General features: G+C 39.9%; 1 protein-coding gene across 1 annotated transcript in view; it reads left to right on the forward strand.

The window, feature by feature from the left end:
- Window positions 1-4,330: 4,330 nt before the first annotated feature.
- The window catches only part of PDSS2 (decaprenyl diphosphate synthase subunit 2), a 122,808-nt gene continuing 105,546 nt past the window's right edge, over window positions 4,331-21,592 (forward strand). The window contains exon 1 of the mRNA XM_075708148.1: window positions 4,331-4,557. Within this exon, the coding sequence (XP_075564263.1) occupies window positions 4,331-4,557 (227 nt within the window). The remainder of the gene's footprint in view (window positions 4,558-21,592) is intronic.

The following is a 21,592-nucleotide window of genomic DNA, read 5'->3' on the forward strand; positions in this document are numbered from 1 at the left end:
TCATCCTTCTTGGTAGTCTGTCAGCTAGTAGGAAGACAGGCAGCCTTGTAGACAAGACACAGACAATGAGGTCAAGAGAGGTGGATTCTTTTCTCAGTTTGCCTTAGGGGTTTTGCAAAGCCTTGGACAAATCACACAACCTCTCTGTTAAACCTCCTGACTTCCAAAATGGAAATGATCATAACTGTCTACTTCCCCAGGATGTTATGGAGTAAATCAATTCTCTGTATGTGTGGTGGGGGGGAACAACTACCTGGATGCTTTGGAAGGAACAGACATATTTCTGTTAGCTTTCATTTTTGTAAACAGCCTTAGAGTGCACCTAAGCTGTAACATATTAAAAAATGAAGCAACATCTAGAAGATGATTAGGTTATATAGGCAGACTATAGTTACTATAATATATTAACATTGCTAGTCTCATTCTTCTATGGACATAATTTGTTTTGGATAAGGCCAGAGTGACTGTGAAAGATTGAAAGGTCAAATGTTCCCAATCAAATGAGAGTGCTTTGCAATTGTTTTACTTTAGACGGTAGTCAGGAAAATATTTCCACATTTAATTTGTTAGAAAATATATCCAGAGCCAGCATTAGTGGTGGCTTTGATGTTTTCTCTGGAACATTAGTTCAGAGCATGCTGATGTAAACAGAAGTGTCTCTTCACCTTTCATCTTTGTTCTTCAACTTTGATACTGGCCCCCCTGCAGTGGCTTCTTTCTCCTCCTGGGGAGGCTTAACAAAGTCACTTGATAGAGAAAAAAAGAGCTTCATTTTTCTACTGTACTTAAGACTCCAAAGAAATAGACACATCTATTGTACAGTCACTGAAGCTCTTGAAATAGTGTGGGTTTTTCTCTCAAATCCTGAGGGGAAATGAGCCAAGAAGAGGCGGGAAGCATGCAGTTTTGTCCACAACTTAAAATATGGTAAGTACATCATACTTTCGCTTTTGATGGTTTTTTGGAGACAGAAACTGAGAAACTCTAAATTACAGGCAGTGCAAGCAGCAATGCCTATGGGTAAGTTGGTCCATCATTATCCATTATAAGACACTGGCTTTTGGTGCCTGTAACTGTCAAATATTAAACTAATTTGTAACGATTTTTTTCCTGCGATTGGTGTGTCAGCCCAAAGCTGATTTTTAAAATAGTTCAGTCAGTTTGCAAAATGAGGTTGGCAAAAAATACATTTTGCTTGTGTTAAAAAATATTGTTGGACTGCATGACTGAGAAACTCTCCTATCTCCATGCTCTAAAGCTGAAATTTGGCAAAGGATTTGCCAAGGATTTGATGGGTGAGGAACGTCTTAGACTGTTTCCATTAAAAAACATAAACACAGACCTCTGGTCAGAACGATCTTTCCACGTTCCACTGTCTGAAAAGTCCAACAGTAAGGGACATCTGCTGTAGGTTTACTGGGGATGGGCAAGACTTTCCGGCAATGGCTTTTCTTAGCAACAGTGGCCTTTGTGGAGGTGAGCACAAGAACTGAGAGAGGGTTCTGCTGTTGCTCCCCACAATCCCACTCATAAAAGTATATGAAAAGAAGAGTCCATGATTAGGATGCAGCCTGTGCAGACAAGAGGATGATTGGAACTTAATGAGAAAAAGATAAGGAGGCTGTGACAAGAATGAAAGAACAGTAGCCAGTAGGGATGGTGTGTGGGACTGAAGCCAAAAGTAAGGAGGCTGGGAGAAAGAAACCATGAACTTGGACCAGGAGTCAAAAATGGACGACTGAACTAAGACTGTTATGTTAAGAGAAGGGAAAGGGATGAAGGCATTGGGGTGAGAGTGAGAGACAGAGGGTCCTGGGTCCTTGGCTATTACAGTATAATCTTTTCAAAGGGTCTCTGTGGTCAAAAAAAAGCTGTGAAACTCACTGACAAAATGCCTGCTTTATTTCTCCAGCAATTGCTGCATTTAAGGAAAGAACATCAACCTACTGCTGTTGAACGCTGAGGAAGCTCTAGTGGCAGTGTGCGGTGTTGTGGATATCAAGGATCTTGCCCTAGTTCTAAACCATTGGGACCTAGGAGAATTCTACGTAAAGGGGGCAGAGGTGTTCAGTTTCTTAGGCTGTAACACAGAGAACAGTGACTTTGAAAAGCTAAAATCTCACGTTAGGAGATGGTAGGTTTACTGCCCATAGAATCCTAATTCTCCTCAGTTTATATGTATTATTTTAAGCACACTTTAATTGCATAATCATGTTAGTTTTTCACAGAACGCTTACCACATTAAGTGCAAGAACAGATATGGCTTGGGAAATGAATCAAGGAACTTGTCACCATCACAGGATGAGGTGCCTTGGTAGCTCCTCTTAAGTGCATCCCTCCGGCAATTTTCATTAACAGTCTTTCTGCAAAGAAACATGCCATTGCATTCTGTCATTTTTAGACTGTGTTTGTGAGCTGAAACTCCCTATTTAGCAACAGTTTGTTCTGTGACACTAGCTAACTAAACTGACTCAATGGCAGCTCCTTCAAAGCAAAGCTTTATTCTCTCAGAGACAGGCAGCACAGAAAGCAGATTTGACACCAGGACCTTAACTCTCCTGTCATCTTTCCAGTTTTTGCAGGTTCTGTCCATTCTAGTTTTATTCCTCTCCAGTTTGGGAGAGGCCACTTATGAGATGCAACAAGCATGTCCAGCTGTTGTTGACTCCACAGTCAAACCCCCTTCCTTAGGACAGTAACTTTTACAGTTTTGGTGCCCATTTTGAGTCATCTCAGGTGTAAGAACAATAAACACCTTGTCACTGTCACTGGAAACAGGTAAGGGCATTCCTTTTCAGAAGCTTCCCCCTTGTAACTTCAAGAGTTATTTGTGCTTTCCTGGACTGCACTTCATCTTTCTTTGTGATGGAATTGTTTTCTATTTGCAACCTTCTTTTACAGTATCCTTCAGCGTAACTCTTTTTAATCACATGGAATAATGCAAAAAAAAAATAAAGTGACCTATATCTTGTATTTGTAAAGATAAGAAATGTAACAACCTATTTTCTCACGTGAATGTAGTCAATGGGACTGTTTTCTCATCAGAACTCTGCCTGATTCGTTGCAACAAAGCCTGGAAGTGATAGGAGGAATGAATGAAAGCGATTGTAAAGAAAGAATAGATAGTATTCTTGGTGAAGTACTTGTGGAATTGAGGAAGTCACTTAAATCCAATTTCTGAAGATGGCCAGTCAATTTTCCTCCTCTGGGGTACAGAAAATCCATTCTCTGAATTCACAAAAGCTTTGGGTGCGTGTAGCTGCAAAGAGGCATCAGTGATGGCTGTGCTCAGAATAAATGAAAGACTACATGATATACAGCAGACCACGCTGTAGAACTGCAGGACCCAGATGTCCTCAGCTGGGCACTCAAAATTACTTATCACTTTTGACATTAGCTGTTTGGTTAAAAGTACCTCTTCAGCTCACAAGGCGGCTGTTCATAAACCCCTCAGCTGTGTCACAGCAGAGCACCATACGACAAACCTACAAGGAAAGGCAGAGCACACAGTAAATAAGGCCTGCTGGTGCCACATCCTAAACAACTATGGGAATAGACAAAAAAGAACGCCCATACACTGCAATTACTAAAACAGGAAACATGACTGTGTGGCTGAAGACTACACGTTGAACACTTTATGTGGGAACTTTAATCCTCTTCCCCGTTGGCCTCTGTATGCAACAGTGGGAGCAGGCAGAGCACATCCCTTTCTGTGGGGCATCCCCAGCCAGCCAAGAGCCCTGGCCCGGCGCGGGGAGCGCTCCCCCTCCAGCTGGGCCCTCTGCCATGGCCAGCCCACACTCGCCGCTCTGGGAGGCGACAAGCACAGAGCGGGGAAGAGAGGCGGCAACCCTTTACCCCGTGCAAGGGCTAAGGGTGAAGAAAAAGGGGAGAGATGCAGGCATCACAGCCCCTTCCGCGGGAGCCGACCTCCCTCACCCAGGAGCCCTCACCTCCGCCACCGCGAGCCCCCGCCCAACCGCTACAGCCGTCAGGCGAGGAAGCCGGGTGGGAGGGGGAAAGGAGGGCCTTCCCGCCCTCGCTTTACGGCCCGGCGTGTTTTGCGACGCCCAAGATGGCTGCCCCCAGGGCACAATGAGCCCGCTCCGGCCGCCGCCGCGCCGCTGGGGGGGGCGCGGGCAGGCAGCGCGGCCGGCGCGGGGTCCCGCTGTACGCAGCTGAGGCGGCCGCTGACGGCGGGGTGCGGGGGGGTCCTCCGGCCGCAGCGAGCGAGGAGGGGGACTCGTCCGCGGCCGCTTGGTCTGCGGGGCCCCGCCGGGGCGAGTAACGGGAGAGAGGAGCCGGCGCCGGGGGCCTCCCCGGGGAGGGGATGTGGGGCGCCTTGCTGCGGCGCGGGGCCCGCCGCGCCGGCGGCCTGCGGGGCCTGGCGTCGGGCGGCCCACCCTGGAGCCAGGTGGTGTCGGAGGCCGAGAAGATCGTGGGGTACCCGACGTCCTTCATGAGCCTGCGGTGCCTGCTGAGCGACGAGCTCAGCAACATCGCCATGCAGGTCCGCAAGCTGGTGGGCACCAAGCACCCGCTGCTCGACACCGCCCGGTAAGCACCCGGCCCGCCGGCTGGGGGGGGGCCGGGGGTGCTGGGGGCACGGCCTCCGCGGTGGAAACGGCCAGCAGCCCTCAGGAGGCTTGTCAAAACTCGGGGGAAGCTTTGGGCTTCGTTAGTTGTCAAGGGGTTGAGTTTCGGGTCGGTGGTGGTGGTCGGCGTCGCTTCACGGGCCCTCGGGCCGTGGCAGGCGCGGTGCCGTGGAGGTGACACCGCTGGCGTGTCCCCAGGGAGGCCCTGCCTCCAGCCCTAGAGGTTTTGCGTGGGCGCTTGGCTCTCCGCTCCAGGATCTTCGTTTCCTTGCCGCAACAGGTTTTCCCTTCCGTTATCCTCTGTCATTCAGAAGTTGCTTCGTTGTAATGCCGCACGCATTGAATGAGTTTCCCCGTGTGATGTGCAAAAAAAAAAAAATCCCTTGATAATGGAAGAACTATAGCTCTCTCACTGTTACGCATTTTTTAGTATTAAAGACTGTATTGTGAGGAAACCAGTGGAAAAAACGGAGGAAATAATCAACTTAAAAGCTCAAAATGACGCTGCTCTGAGCTGGGTATGTTGTTACCAAGAGCTTTGCAAAATGGTGTCTGTTTTGGAATATCCATCTGGGAGTTTTTGTATATTGTTGAGATTTTTAGGGTTGCTATGCTGATTAACTGCTCTTTCATTTTTAAGGCAAACTGGTGGAAGACTTGCATTCAGCCAATAAGCAGAAGTTGGGATTGTTGGGCCGTGTTTTCTTTGACTGTAAAACAAGAACTGATTGGCAGTGTTTTTTTTTCAAACAATAACATGCCAGAGGCTTAACACAATTAAAAAAACAAAAGTTCAGTTTTCCAAGGGCATTGGGTTGTGGGTTTGGGGTTTTTTTGGGGAGGGGCGGTGTGGGGTGTTTGTTTGATAGAACTGTGTTTGCTATAACTGCAAATATAGCAATGTTAATAGAACGCAAGTTTAATACACACAGTATTTTTCATCAGGTATAAAACAAAAATTAACATTTCTTCAAGACAAATGTTCTGCTTTTTTTTTAAAGAATAAATTGTTTATAAATGCAGGTTGTGATCTTATGATAAGCTTAGCAAAGATTTTTTTTTTCTTTTTTAAGAGGAGGGACAAGAAGAAAATGCTTTTCTGCCTTCAGATCCAACTTTAAGGTCAGCTGATGGAATGCAGGGAATAGGAGGACTGAAGCGCAATGTATTTGGGCTCTTAAGCTTCCATTGCAGTTGTAGAAGTATCATAGAGACCCGCAGTGCTGAAGTGGGGTCTCAGTGTTAGCTTTAGTCTGTTCAGTGTGTAGTAGTTGCTGGTTTATTTGTGAATTAAGCTTAAATACAGTATTTTGAGGTGTGGTTGGAGGTTTCGTGGTGGAGCTGTGATAGGAGGATTGTTGTTTTAAGTGGGCTGCTTTGGGCTTAATTCTGTAAGCCTGTGGCTTGTGGAACAGCAGTAGGAATATAGTCATGCACAGGGTCAGCAGGACTGAATCCGTTCATATTTTAAATTCATATATGTTTCAGAGTTCACTACTAACCTGATATGTTGTGTTGGAAACAAAAGTCTGTATTTACTCACATAAAATTGAAACCATGTGCCTTATTTTGGATATTCTCATTTGGCTTCACGGGTATTTCCAAAGGCTTTGTTGCAGATGCATTTCCAATGGCTTTGACCTTTGTATTATAAGAAGAGTTAATTTCCTGCTGACAAGTTTTAGTATACCTGCAGCAATGCACAAGTTGTACCTTACCTTGTTTTGCGGTATGATTTTGCAATAAGGTGAATTTTGACCTTGTTCTTTCTTAGTAATCTTAATAATCTTGTTCTGAAATTTGACTGTTGTATGTTTGACTGTAAATGTGATTGATTTTAGTTATGGGTCTGAGATCTATGCTCTTACTATAGCTGATGAGGAAACAGGTCCTGATTTTTTTTCAATCCTAGATACATGTTTTAAATCTCTCGCTCGTTACTCATGCTTATAAAGTAACATAGGTTTCCTCTTGTGCGTTCAGGAAAATGTTTTAAAGTGTGGGTATCTAAAATATGTTCTTCGGTGATTTCTTGAAAAACTTAAATGATTGATATATTCTGCACCTCTGATCTTTCAGACTGTGAGTGCATTAAGTTTATTAAGTACTTCAGCACTCAAAGAGATTTTTCTATTTGTGGGAACATCTGAAAAATCTGCATTAAAATTGATTAATTGCATGTGCTGTTTCTCAAGTTTCTACTAATTTATTTTTGAGGTTATAAGTGGTGACAATCAAATTATGATTGCTTGCTGTCATCTCTAAGTGATATTAATTTTTTTTTAGCCTTCTTTGGTGGCATTTTGTCATCAGTGTTTTTGTGTCTACCATCCTTCTTGTCTAAATGCTTTGCTAGCCTTTGAAGTCTTCCTTAGACCATTAGGGGTTTCTTAAGCATTAGTAGAAAACCCTCTGCTTTATCTGCGCAGAATAGGTTCTGAGCTGAGACAGCATAAGACATAGTTGCCACCACACTGAAAGTCTTTAGCGTAACAGGAGTAGTGATGAGCATTTTTAACTGTTTGCCGAGCTTTGGGTCACTAGGCTGTGGCAACGCATAGCCTGTGCTGAGAGCCTTAAAGAAGGCAGCTTAAAGATAACTGTCCATGTGAGACAGGACATGTGGAGGAACAGCTGTTGGGGCAGTGTATGTTGCTCTGATGATCCCATCCGTTTCTGCCTCTCGTTCGGATGTGGCGGTGGCAGCTCCTGGGTGTAAACGCCTGCCATGAATCAGGACTGCAGCAGGTGTTCTTCTGGGATGATGTGCAACCCTGATACCTCCTACCAAGCCTGTGCCTGGCCAGCAGCTTTAAATCTGTGAGCTGTTGCTGACTCTGCTCTTGGGAGGGCAGAGACGGGTAACTGAGCCCTGCAGTGAGGGATTTGGTAGTTCTGTAACTTATGTGGTAAAGTCAAGTTTATCTTTTCTTTCTTTTCTTTTTTTTTTTAATTTTTGGTTTCTTAGGTCAGCCACATCAAGTGAACATCCCCAGTACTAGCTTTGCCAGACTTGTTAGAGAGAGGGCGGAAACATGAGGAACAGTTACATTTCATTTTAGAAAGGCTAATGTTTAGTGGTTAACAGATCATTGGAAGTTGGGGTATCTGGATTATATTCACAGCTGTGCTTTTGGCTCTCTGAGTAGGGCAAGTCACTTAATTTTTCATAGTTGCATTTACTTATCTGTAAAATGAATAATATAGCATCTGTTTTCTGGAGGTGTTACACTTCATTTATTACAACCTGTATCGATCACTGTGATCTTTGGGTAGAAAATGGTGCATAAGCAATATTAATAAAGAATACTTTAAACAAATGCTATCATTAAAATATTCACCTCTAATGGATACTCTGGAAACAAAATTGCAGTCTGACTACTGCTGGATCTTTCTTTTTGTAGTCCTGTGAGTTACTGTATGGTTCTTCAGAGCTTTCAGTCTTTTTTTCCCCTATAATGAAGTGTTTTCAGCAACTACTCAAAACTAACATTTACATTTTTTTGCTCTTTGGGCTTTGTTGCACTAACTGAAATTTTTTTCAATGCATGAACGTATGACCTCCTTTTCAGTTGGGAAGCAAACAAATCTCCAATCTTCTCTCTTCTTTTTCTCCCTCCTTTCTAGGCTAGCATACATCCTTCTTAATATAGGAAAGAATCTGTAATTGGCACAGCAATCTACTTTTCTGAAATACATAGTGTGAATAACGTTTTGTTGATTATTTAATCTCCCTTGAGAAGGCTATAGCTCGCTGCAGATTGTAAACAGTAAACGTTATGGCCAATGCATCACTTTTATAATATCACTAAATGAAATGGAACACTTCATACATGTAAAATTATTATGGGATACCATTTAGCTCTAGCCATTCTGTCATTAGCATGTGGGAGGAATGATTATATTTTAGTTCTGTCAGAATTGTCTGTTGGTGATAAATGCTTAAGTAGACTTAGTTACAGTTTTCCTGGATTATTACAGAAATAAAAAGCCTTGATAGACCAAGTTTTGTTCTGTTGCAGCCCGCTCCATGTAGATCTCTAGCCATTTTAAGCGCCGAACATAAAATGCAATCCAGAGTAGCTTTAAAATTACATGCTTTTTGGCTAAAAAGTCTGATAACATTTGTTTCCTGATAGTTCTGTTTCTCTGTCAGCTTGAAATGGCTTAGTTCAGTAACACGTATCTTGTAACTTCAGATGGATTTGTCTTCCTATGTGGATAACGGATTTCACCATAGACCTAGGGATTTGTTCCAGTCTGGTGTTGATGGAATTGTTATAGCCCATTTATATTTTTTTAACAGAACAATGACATTAAAACTATGCTTTTTACAATTGTAGGTGATGTGATTGACTAAGAGTAGCTTTTTTAGCAACTTGTTTCAGATGTTAATTTTTTTTTTCTGGGCTAGAAAAACGAAAGTGTCTATTTGGCGGTGGCTAATGAGGGAACTTTCTCTGAAAACAGCCAGCAGCTGGATTCTCAAAGTGACAAGCAGAGGGTCTGGTCAACTTACAGCTTCTAAAACTAAAACTTACTACAGTCTTTTAAGTTTTGCTGAATTGCTCAATCCGTAACAGACCTTGGGGGCATAAAGTCCCTCTCCTGCTCTTGCTGGATCAGAAGTTAAAGCACGTTTGCATTCGCTAAATCTTACTGTTTTTTCAGCCTGCTGTAAAGCTTTGCAAAAAATATTTTTGTGGTAGAGAGATGGGATTTTTATAATTGTGGTCAGAATGCCGGTGAAGTTAGCTATGAGGTAGCAGTTGCGTAATTTCCTATGTTTACTGCAGAGATCTGTTGGACTTCTTGGAAGCACTGGCCACCAAAGCTAGCATGCAGAGCAGCTCTGCAGAAAGTCTCAGTAGTGATGTCAGAAACACAGAAATATTTTTCCTGCTTGATATATTTGCTACTATTTTCAAAATTACTGAAATAGTGGTGGTTATAGGAAGTTTGCCTTTGTCCAGGAAGACTATTTCCCAAAGAATTCTGTATAGTTGATGGAAACAGAGGTGCTCTCAGAGAGAGTTCTATTTGAAGTACGGGAGTTCAATTCTTGCTTTGACTCACCCCATCAAGAAACTTCTCTTTTTCAAGAAAGGCTGGTCTCTCTTAGCTAAGATAGGTTTTGTGAATATCTTTCAGACTGTTTTGATAGACTTGAGTAGTAACTTCAAAACCCTTGTCATGTTACATGTCTTATAAATGTTGGTACTCCCTAGGGCTTTCTGTTACCATACTCATGATCAAGTAAACCATTCTTAGACACCAAAAAATCACTTTCTTGTGTATTTTGGCTGAATGGACTCACAAAGAGTAGAAAAGTTAACTTTGGCAGGTAAAAAGACATGGAGAAATTTAAACCGTTGTAGGTTCATATATGGACTGAAACTTCCTTCTGTATCTGATTCCTTCCATGTTCTTCCTTGTACCTGTGGCCTTCACCATGGTTTTCAGTTAGCCACCGCTTAATATTGTCTTATACAGTTAAGGGGAAGAGAGAATCCATTCTTGTAGGTCACACTCACCCTTTACACTGTAGTAAGGTGGAATGGGATGAATAAATGTGTGCTGTTTGTTCTTTCTCCCAGATTTTGTGTTTTGTGTCTCTTCCTGCATAGGTTTCACCAGTGTATGGTTTTTTATTAGTATTCTCCACCAGCAACATTACATTCATGTACATAAATGCTCATATCCGTCAGTTATTACGGCTCTTTTAAAGAGCTGTCAGTAGACTCCAGAAGATGAGAGTTGCAGCAGAATTTGTACACTTTGACTTGAGGTTCATAGTTCACATTTAAGGGGCCTTAACTTTTTTTTTTGTAAACTGTTACATTTTTGTTGGGTTTGGCAGTGAGAATCTCATTCTTGAAGGTAAAGCATATCAGCCAGTTGTGTGTATGTGTGTGTGTGTAGATATGTAAAAAAAAAGAAAAAAACAGTTGGGGAGCCTAAGCTAAAAAAATCCGACATGTATACAGTAGTATTCTGAGGGAGATAAGTTGATGGTCTTAAGTTGTAGTGGCCTTTCTGTTTGCCACCTCTGTAGTGGGCAAACTGTAGTATAGTGATGAAGACATCCCGAAGGAGTTTTCCTTTTTTTTTTTTTTTTCTTCCACTATTAGTAAACCCTAGCTCAAGAAGTAAAAGCAGTCATCTTTTCCCATCATGATTGTGGATTTACTCCAAATGTTGGGAGAGGCTGAATTGATGAATAAACAGCAAGTTTTCAGCTGTAGTGGTGCTGAGTTCTTGTCTTGTCATTCACTGATAGTATTTGTGTGGAAGAATTTATGGAAAGGGTGTTTAATTGTATGGTACAATACCCAGTTTTGCTGAATATTTTGCCACTATAAGCGAAGTAGGATTGAGTAGCAGATCTGCAGTATGGATGTGCAGAAGCTAGGCTGCAAATTAAATTCTGTTGCATTTGAATAATTGTTTTTTGCAATGATTCTCACTTAGATATCTATGTTGAATGCAGGTTTCTGTGCTTATGAGGAATGTATTATTCAGCATGTAGGATCGTCTCAGTAAATGAAGTGCATTCAGTAGGTGATGATGATGTTTGGGATTTTCTAAGAGAATTATTTACAATGAAAACTAATATGCTGTCCTGATATTGATAATTTCTAGTATGTTTTGTAGGGAATATGAGTCTGAAGATTTCAGCAGAATTTCATTCTGATTAAATGAAAGACCTTGGGATTTCTTAAGCTTGGGTTTCAAGTGTGTGAAAAAGAAACTGAATGTATAATGAAGAGATCTGAGTGCCAGTCAGTCTTGAAAGGATGTAGTATATCACACCTAGCACAAACTTGGTTTTATTTTAGGCATACAGCAGCCTAAGCATCTTTTTCAAATAAAGGTAAATTTTAAACTTCACATCTGTTCTTTTCTGCTTTCAAGTACAATTGATTTGTAACATATGTGAATATTAAATACCAAGTTTCATGTACCAGTGAACAACTGTTATGTCAATGTTTGCTCTATACAGGAAAAGAGTACTGAATAAGTGGAGATAGTTTCAAAATAATTCTTTCTGTAACCCAGAAGAGGGTTACCAAATACACATAAAGTGCAAGTGAGAACCAATGTCATAGAGTAAGCAAAATTCATATTTGCGTCACTGGGAACAGTTTTCACTCAGTGAATCTTTTGTTTGGCTATGATAAGTTAACTTCTTTGCCTTACAGGAATAAAGGAAAAAGTACTTTTCCTAGGGCTTTTACTCTTTCTGAGGTCTATATTTTGTAGCTTGCATAAAATGTTCTCCCCTATTCAAGATATTTCCCTTCTCCGCTGCCTTTTTCATTGATGCTGCCTCCCAGTTGACTTCCCTTGTTTTTTTGGAGGCCCTGGCAGTGACAGGAGACAAGTCACCATGAGCATTTTCAGAACTCCTCAAAAAAACATGGGTAACACTGTATCCTCTACAGCACTTTGTAAATTTATTCAGGGAAATACAAAGTTCACAAAGGACAAACATAAGCTTGAAGAGTTAGATGTTTCCATACTTACACTATTGCTTTCTCCTAGGGGTGGCAGACCATTGTCTTAAATTATTAATATCTTTCCTTTACCCCACATCTGAGTGTCTTAGTTTCCCTCAGGGCAGGCAGACTGTCTGCAGTGCTTGCCCTAGAGGAACTACTGCTAGAGACAAACCTGACAGACTATAAAGGAACACCATGAATTTAAAAATCAGATCTATTACAGAAATTAAGTTTAAAATCTGTAGCAGCTGCTTTGCTGTCCTTGAATTGTCCCTGCCAATTCTCTGGCATTGACGATCACTTTAGCTTAATTTTTTTTTTCTTCTTCTCTCTTGCTGTGTGAAAGATTCATTGAAGGGAAGAAAAACTGATCATATAGGAAAAACTGGTGAGACTCATTATACATGAGCTTTTATCAAACACATGCTGTGAACTAGCTAGATTTTACTTATAATGATAGATAGGGCTTAGAAATTTGCCTCAATACCTGACTTAACTGAGAAACTCTAGGACCTGTTCAGCCTGCTGGAGGTTCTTCAGGTGAGCCACGGTCATCTTTTCTTCAATCCTCAGCTATTCCTAAAAGAAGCATCAGGGGCTCCAGCTTTTGCATTCATCTTTCTCATTTCTTTTCCACTTAAATGACAATGATGGTTGTTCCTGTTTCGCTTTCTCTTTCCTCCAGTTCCTTTCTTCCAAATAGCACTAGCTGGTGGTTCTTCGTGGCTGCTCTTCCGTCTTGGGGGAAAAAAGAAAGGTCTACAGGTAATCTGCTTGTTAATAGAATGAAAGTACATAGTAAACATCTAGTTCTTTTTGTTCCCCTTTTCTTCTTTCCAGCCAGGGAAAGAAATCATACCTAGGAATGGCTGATTCAGATTTATTTTTCTAGTTAAAAAACATGAACAAGCAAAACCCATAGCCTCCACCCCCAGTTTGTTTAAAAAAGTACTTCCTTTTGAAGGAGCTTTCTTCAAGATCAAGTAGAAATTATTTTTTATTATTTGTTACTTAAACAGTCCTATAAGCATGAATTAATTGGCTTCATAGCTGCCACTAAGTATGCTCAAAATTAATTCATTTTGGAGAATTTGAACTCTTAAAAAAAATAATAAATCATCCCCCTAACAACTTCCATTATTATTTTTTTTTCTACATCTTCACACTCATGGTGCAAACTTGCTGGGATGAAAGCTATCTTTTTCATTAACTGCATGTTCAGCACACCCCACAAAATAATCATAATCAAAGGGTTAATACATCTATATGCTGTCACTGGTCCTTGAAATAACTTACATATTGCACCTTAAAAAAAAAAAAAAAAATCTGTATTTCGGTCAGCAAGTAGGTCTGGGTCTGTAACAGAATGTGCTTGTGTGGACCCATCCTGCAAATGCATAGTCCTGATTAAGGCAATTTGAGGGTAATGGTCCATGCCAACACGCTTTGTGTCTGGTTGTCATCTGAATGATTAGCCAGTAGCAGAAGCACCATAATTAGTTGATTTGGTAAGACTGTTTTTAATCAAACTTAACAGAAAGTTCAAGCTGTTAAGAGCTAAATGGAATACTTGTTAGGTCAAATACACAGGCAAAGCTTTGTGATCACAAGTTGAAAATCATCTCTCTTTTGCACGTTTGATTGTGCTAGCATATATGTTTGTTAGTGATTACTTTTTTTTTCCCCCAAAGATGCATTGTGTTCATGTTAAATTAGTGTTGAACTTTGAGACTGAATATGACAGAGCTGCTGCATTTTCATAGTATGAAAATTCATTTATTTTCATAAGCTAGAAAATGAAGGTTCCTTTGATACATCAGTGCAGCCTGCATGCAAGTTTGTTATACAGGGGAAAGTTTTTATCCCAGTAACCTTCCTGTCTCTGATTCCCCACTGCTTTTCATTTAATGTGGTTTGTGAAGATGAAGGGGTAGTGTGTGCACATTTTAAAAGGATTTCAGTGATGTTAATGCTACATTATGAAGTTCATATTTGGATCGTTCTTTCAGAAGTCAACTTCTGAATGTGAATCTGTCTGGTATGACATATTTCAGTAATTAAAAATTATTCTATGGGAAAAACATGTCTTCCCCAAACCTGTGTTGCCTTGTGGAGGTGAAGCTGAAGTGTAAAGGGCCGAGACATCAATTAATTATCTGTTCTTGATCCCCAGTTATTAAAGCCAGAAATACTGGGGAAGGTGCATGCTCCATGTTTTATTGTCCACAGGAAGAATTTGTCACTTTCTGATTATTTGCAGGTTTAGACAGTATGGGAGTCATTGACAGGCTCTGTAAGAAATCAGATGTCATCTATCAGTAGGAGTAATAATGCAAAAAGACTGTTTTCAGAAACAAGGCTCAGAAGACTCGAGGAAGCTGGAAGTATGGAGACCTTTAGGGTAATTATGGGGGAAGGCCTTCTTCCAATACACGTTTATTCAAGGAATGGAAGGCATTAAAGGAGTTTCTACTATTAGAATTTACAGTATATTTTATGTGTCTTTTGACCATAATATAACTTCATAAAACTGAAACAAATAGTCTTGCCAGTTGGAAAGTAGGAAATGAATCCATGTAATGACTATAATGTGTCATAGCAACCAAGTTTTAAAATAGGCAAATTCCAAAATAATGTTATTAAAATGACATCAGAGGAAAAAAGAATATTATGTGTTATGTTATAGCAACAGAAACATAGGCTTGTTTTTTGTTTGTGAATCACTTGGATCCTATTGCTGCCTGTGGATTTTGCGGAGGCAGGGGAGAAAGTTTGTCCTAACACATAGTGCAAGTTCAGGGAGGGGGAACGGGCGGGGAATATATTTTTTTGGCCATCCTTGTTCCCGCAACGCTTGGAAAGAGCTGAAGTCTTACCAGGTTTTCCTGTTTTGAATTTTTTTTTCTCAAATAAAGTACTAACTGAATGTTCACCTTCTCATTTGCTTTTCTAGTTTTAAGTCTTTAGGAGTTCCCTTGAATCTGTCGGGTCTTTTACCAGGGCTTGTCAGAGAATGATTAAGCTTTAGTAGCAGAACATTATGAATGAAACTTCAAGAGGTTGGGGTTTTTTTGTTTTTTTTTTTAATTAACACTAGCATATCATTATTGGTGGATGCCAGCCTGCAGTGTGAAGTTTCAGCGCGTCCCAGAACAACGGTGAGATTAGCAGTGGGTGTATGTGCATCCCTCTGCTACCTCGCGTGTGCACCGGGCTCTGAGCTGGGAGGAGCTACCTGCGTGGTGAGGCAGGCTTGCTCTCTACGTCTTCTTACCCAAGTGCCAGCTGAGGCTATGGAGATCTCTTGTAAGGAATCAGCTTGTGACCACAGTGCATGTCTAATAACTGTGAATATAAATGGCTGGCTGCATAGCCCTGCGTTGGATTCAAAGTGTGGACCCAGAAATGGGTTATATCTTGCTGTACTTGCACAGATGTTATGCTTTATAAGCTAAGTGCATGCAGTTAGCTCCTCTGAACATGTTTTCATTTTAGGGCTTTAATTTCTAATTTTGACAGGCCTCATCCTCAGTCCACAGCATTCTTTCAGATATACCATCTTCCTAATAGTTAACTTATCAAAAAAACCCTCTTTCAGATAACTGCTAAGAATTAAACATCCATTGCAACCAGAAGTTGAGGTGTCTTCACAACTAGAACCATTCCCCTTTCCTTCCCTCTTTGGTTGTAATTGCCAGGTGACTTACTTGCTAGAAATATCAAGTCTGGATTAATATATTGTCCCTGGGTGGTACCACTGCTTCAGATTAGCTTGGTGTGCATGTAGGTATTAAATATTGAAAGCTGTTTTCATGTCCTCCTGTGGTGAAACTCTGTGTAAACAAGTCTTATTTACTGAGCAGTTTGGGAAGCGTGTACACATCAGTATGCCTTAGGAAATCTGCCATTTAAGCCTTTGTCCTGATTTTCTCTGGCTATGATAAATGGTGTGGTAGATATGGAACCATAATAGCGAGTGTTATTGAGAGGAAGAAGCATTGTCCCGAGAATGTGAAGAAAATCTGTTTAAGCTCACGAATAACTTAAATGCTTACCAGCTACTGTCACCAGACCTCATGAAATATTTTTCGGTCTGTTTTTCAAAGGAATTTGAAAGCAAAAGTCTGTGATGTTGTATGAAATAGTATCTTTATGCTTAAAAGATTTGTACCCCATGCATTAAATCTGGAGACAAACAAATATAAGCCCTTCTTATAAATATAATTATTAGGAAAGCAAGAAAATATATTGAAGAAGACTGAAGACATATTAATACTTCAAATCTACATTATCTACAATTAATGTTGCCATGCTATAGAATGTAATGCAGACATACGAAACGTGAATGGTGTTGCTAATTACTGAGAGAGTGCAGTTGTACACTTCCCATTTAAAAAACCCAAGCAACCAAAAAAAACCCCACTTTGGGAAGTGATGATGTGCAAGGTTTTTTTGTTTTCTACCTCCAAATGTGTACTGTTAAAAGACAGCAGATGCTGAAACCTTATATGTGTTTGACCCTTGCCTTATGAGTAATCTTGAGAAGTTTTAACACTTCTATATCAAGAATGGGAAATCCTTTCCTTCTTTGCTGAGCACTAAATAAACCTTTCAGAGCTGGTCTAGCTCTAGAAAGAGAGTTAGAAGAAGAAAGACTCTAAATTCCCTATTTATGATTTTTATGAATTCACAAACCATTGAATATTTATTTTTACTACAGAGACACAAAAGGCAGAAATGTGCACGCTTGTTACAGTGAAAGGAAGTGTAACTGTGGGTAGCCTATTGTGTTTCCATACCTGCTGTAATTTTACTTCAAAATGGGATTTTGCATTAGATTACCTCAAAAATGTCATCATTTGTTGATGCGAATAATTTTAAATTCTTCCCTCCCCTGTGAATGATTAATTATTCTTTCATGAGAGATCTAGATTATTTTAATTAATTACTTGGGGGTTTAAATCTTTAAATTTTAAATTAAGTTACAGGTGAGTTAAGCTCTTCCCTGCGGAGCTTTTACTGTGTTAGAAGTAGAGAAGGATAATATTTGCTGCATAATTCTCTAATGGGCTGTTGTATGCTGCTCCGTTGAACAAGGCTGCTGTTTTGCTTTTGGTGTCTGGTCTGTGTCCAGCATTTCAGGGAACAACTTGGACAATTAGAAGGTATCACCAGAAACATATTTTCCTGTCAGCTGTTGAACAGAAAGATTAAGACACATTGAAATATATTGCTTTGGGAAGTTGTTCGGGATCACAGAAATTTAATGTAAAACTAAATGAGGCACTGATAACCGCATATATGAAATTTTTGTAGACAATGGGCAAAATACAGAGACAGGTTTACTGGTGTTAATTTCATATCCTGATTTCAGTAGGTATTCCCCTTGCTTAAACTATTTCTCTTGTGTGTATATGTAACTATATACAATTATAAAAAGGTAACCTTATCAGTTGCTTATGGGCTGTGGGGATTGAACCGATGCTTATTTTCCTGTTCTCGAGTATGATTACTTATTGAAGGTGTGATACATTTAGGTCGTATTTGGCATGTGTTTAAACTGAGCCTGAGACCGATTTATGAAAAAGGGGGAATAACAAACCTAAATTGTGTGTTTTCCCTTGTGTGGCTATTGCAGCCAAGCTGCAATTTATTCTGTAGTGTCTTAAGTTATGGTAAAAGATACATTCATAAAATAAAGTAGGGTAAAGAGTTTGGTCATTAAACCTTTTTTTTTTTTTTTTTAAAGTAGCTTTCATCATTGTGCTTTTAATTGTGTTAATTACTTCAAAGAATTTTCTTGGAGGCTAGTTGAAGAGCAGAATCAAAGGGATGGGGAAATTGCCTTAAGCAAAGACTTTTTTGTGAGAACATACTTACAGTAACTTACGGGAGAGACATCACTAAATCAGTCACTTTTAAAATCTCTTCATGCTTTTTTTAATCTTAATATTTTTGGTTTCCTAATAATCTTCCAGAATACCGTATGTCAGTGCCTGCAGCCAATGATAGAGAGCAAAGTGTTTGTCCTGTAATTAAAATCTTCTCATGTATTTTCATTTTTGGTATCTGTTGAGGACAGGATACTAAGTTAGATGAATTTAGTTGTTGTATTTGGTGTGCTCTCTGGGCTACTCTTTTTTTTTTTCTTTTTTTCCTCCTTTCTCCTTTTCCTCTCCCCTCCAGCCCTGCAGTGTTCAGTGGTTAGGGTGCTAGCCTCTAATGGTTAAGGTGCTAGCCTCTCATGTAAGAGACCCAGATTGGATTCTTCATTCCGCCTGTGTGACTGTCGGCAAGTCTTTTTTTTTCTGGGAAAATATTGGCAACTTTGTGTGCAGCACCATGTAGAGATGTGTGCTCAGAACCCTGGCAGAAGCATACTGACATCCCTATCTCCCAGTCTACAAACTTTACATTAGCTCCTCATTTTCCTGAGCTAACCTGGTTATCCCTACGTGCAGGACTCTCCAAAAGGTGGTATAGGCAGAGGCAGTCTGAAGAAGACACCCCCGGATACCTTGAGGTCAGAACAGGTGTGTACGTTCTGCAAAATTGCATTTTGTAAAGTTGGGCATCCTAGGAGGCAAGTGGTTGGAATTTGCCTGTTAAGTTTTGCAATAGGTAGACTTTGGTTTTGCTGAGGTTTTTTTTTTCTTTTTTTAGATTTTTGCCATCAGCTATTGTGAAGTCCTCCATTCAAATGCTACTTGCAGTTAGCTTGGAAAATGATTAATTTTTTTTTTAACTATAAATGATGTAAGATTGCTTTGGTTGTTCCAAATTCAATATAACTGTAAGCTATTAATATTGAAATATGGTAACAGTTTGGGATGTCAAATAGTGAAAATATTATTTATTTAAAATATTGAAATTCATGATGCCAAGTAAATGGAACTTTTTACTGGCATCCTGTGATGCTTAAAAAAAAAAAGTCTTTGTTTATTTCATATGTAAAGAAAGTTACATCCAACTTGATTTATTTATTTTTTGCTTCATGCACAAGTAGTCCTAACGCATTTTTAGACTGAGGCAGAAAGTAATCTCCAGGTAACAATATTCTGTGCTATTTTAAGGTTGTATGCCCTACTGATGATTTTTAAAGCACAAAATAATGATGACATACCATGCAGAGGTCTTGCTTGCCTGAGGCGAATGGTCTGAATGTACTAGATGCAGACTTCTGTTTGCTGATGAAAGTGTTGAAAAGGAGCTGGGTTTCATTGTTTTGTGGTTGGTTTCTTGTGTTTTGTTTTCTTTTTTTTTTTTGACACTTCTGTCTTAACTTGCTATTAATTATACTGCATTCAATTAACAGCTGAAATACTGTACACAGAATAAGAAGTATAAGGCCTTCTAGGAAGGAAGTTTGGAGCTCAGTTTTGGCAAAAGTAAGGTTCCATTGATTGCTTGATAATGGCAAGAAGAATGCCAAGCAGTTTGGATGAAGTGTGCCAAGCCAGGAGGAAGGTAGCTTTTCAAGCATAGGATAAGCGTCCTCACAGATTTCCTAGCAAGTGGGGAATAAGAGTGTTACCACTAAATTGTTAGAGAAACAGCTAATGAGAGAGGAAGGACTCAAGAAGGCTAAGAAACCCACGGATTTCAAGAAAGGAAAGTAAGAGGAGTACGTTACAGAATTCAGATTAAAGAAGAGTCAGGTGGGGCGTGTGTGCGCTAAGGGCTGACCACGGTGAGGTTGTTAGAGATATGTATGAAATTATTCCAGTTTGCATCCAGAGCATTCCAGTGGTTTTGAGAGGTTTTCAGCTGTGTAGTGCTTTTAAAAGCTAGGCACTGTGTATGCTCTTTTCATCACTTCAAATTGAAAACAACAGAAAGATGTAGTTCAGTGGACTAGCAGCTCCCCTTATGGACAGCAGTTCATGAACTTTATTTGTCTTGCAGTGCATGTCTGTATGGTGCACACACGGTCTGACAGCCTTTTTTCAGCATCAGTGTATACCTGACAAATAAAATTGGAAATACTTAGCATTTTTCATACTGATGTTCAGAGAACATATGATACATAGAGGAATGCAACGTGACTTTTTTTAATTGAAGAGGTACGTGAATAATATACTAGAAGGACTATAGGGAAGGACAACCTTTATTAATTAGAACTTTGACGTAATACAGAAGTAATGGTGAAGTCTGAGCGTGCAAATGACAAAGCATTAGTTTATTGCAAATGTATTTGGACGCAGGAATAGGAAGTGCTTTCCTATTCTGTTGGGACTTAGAAATATTTAGTGTAATAGCTTTCTATTTTGTAGTGAAGTAACTTCAATTTTAGTTTCATGACTTGCTGAGGGATTTAATAGTTCATCTGAAATCTTGTATTGACTCGTAACAACTCTTGCCATTTGAATCTCTGGAATAGAGGTATTGCAACTCTGCAAAGCTTTTCCTTTGGCAAAGGAAGTTCTCGGGTATAGTGGGCTCTGAAAAGTTTTACTCCTGTTGCCTTAGTCATTGAATTCTTGCTTCTCAGCCTTCTGGTTCAGAAGAGCTCTATGGAGGGGAAAAAAAAAATATCTGTAGCAAAATGGGAGAGAGCAAGAAAATCCCTAAGAAACGTGAATCTCCTTTTCCTGGAGGACAAATGAAAGCTGTACTGAAATTGAGGAATATTGTGGAAAATGAGGTTTGTATCAGACTATTGTGTAGAGAAATTATAAACCCATATTGTCACCAGAGTTCAGAAATACATCAAGCCAAATTTTTTTTTTTTTCTTTCCCTAATTTAGTATCAAGAACATTTGTTCTGTATAGGATAAGTACATAAGATATACTTATTATTGCCAAATTATTGTTATTTTTTAATTGCCTCTTTTGGGGAAGAAAATTTTTTAAGGTGGAAGGAAAAAAAGTATTTGTACCTTCACAAAAATGACTAATACTTCTGCAAACTTTTAAATACTTGAGTTTTTAATGATTCAGGGAAAGCTTCTTGCAGTTAAACAGTTTTATTAACTGAAAATAATATTTCCGGATCTATTGAATAGTTTAGTTCTGACAGCATGCACGAAATCTTTTTGTTTTGGTTGACTGCTAAGTGATGCAGTAGGATAGTTTTAACACGTGTCTTAAGGCTCATTGTGTTGAAGAAGCAGAATTGGCCGGAGAGGTCTCGGACTGTGGTTTCACAAGCAGCTGAGTTGCTCTGATGGCCCTTGCTGCTGGAAGGGAGCCATCAGGCTGTTCTCTTCCCTGCTCTTGCCTGTGCAGGTTTACCCCTCCTGTGCTTTGGTTATGGGGTTGGTGTGGCCTTTCTGTGGACTACTGTAATTTGTTTATCCCTTCATTTTGGATTTGTTTTCTGTTGGGCTTATCTGATTCACTGATGGGGGTGGTTTAATGCGTACTCTCTTTCAATGCAAGATATTTAGGTTCTTTAGTAAGGCTGCTTTGTTGTGGAGAAGTTACTGCTTCCCTTTCTGTGTCGGCAGTCTGTACGGACTCTCTTGCCCCAATGTCTGAAGGAGCAGCTGAGCT

This window comes from Pelecanus crispus, chromosome 3 (assembly GCF_030463565.1).
Source record: "Pelecanus crispus isolate bPelCri1 chromosome 3, bPelCri1.pri, whole genome shotgun sequence".
NCBI lineage: Eukaryota > Metazoa > Chordata > Aves > Pelecaniformes > Pelecanidae > Pelecanus > Pelecanus crispus.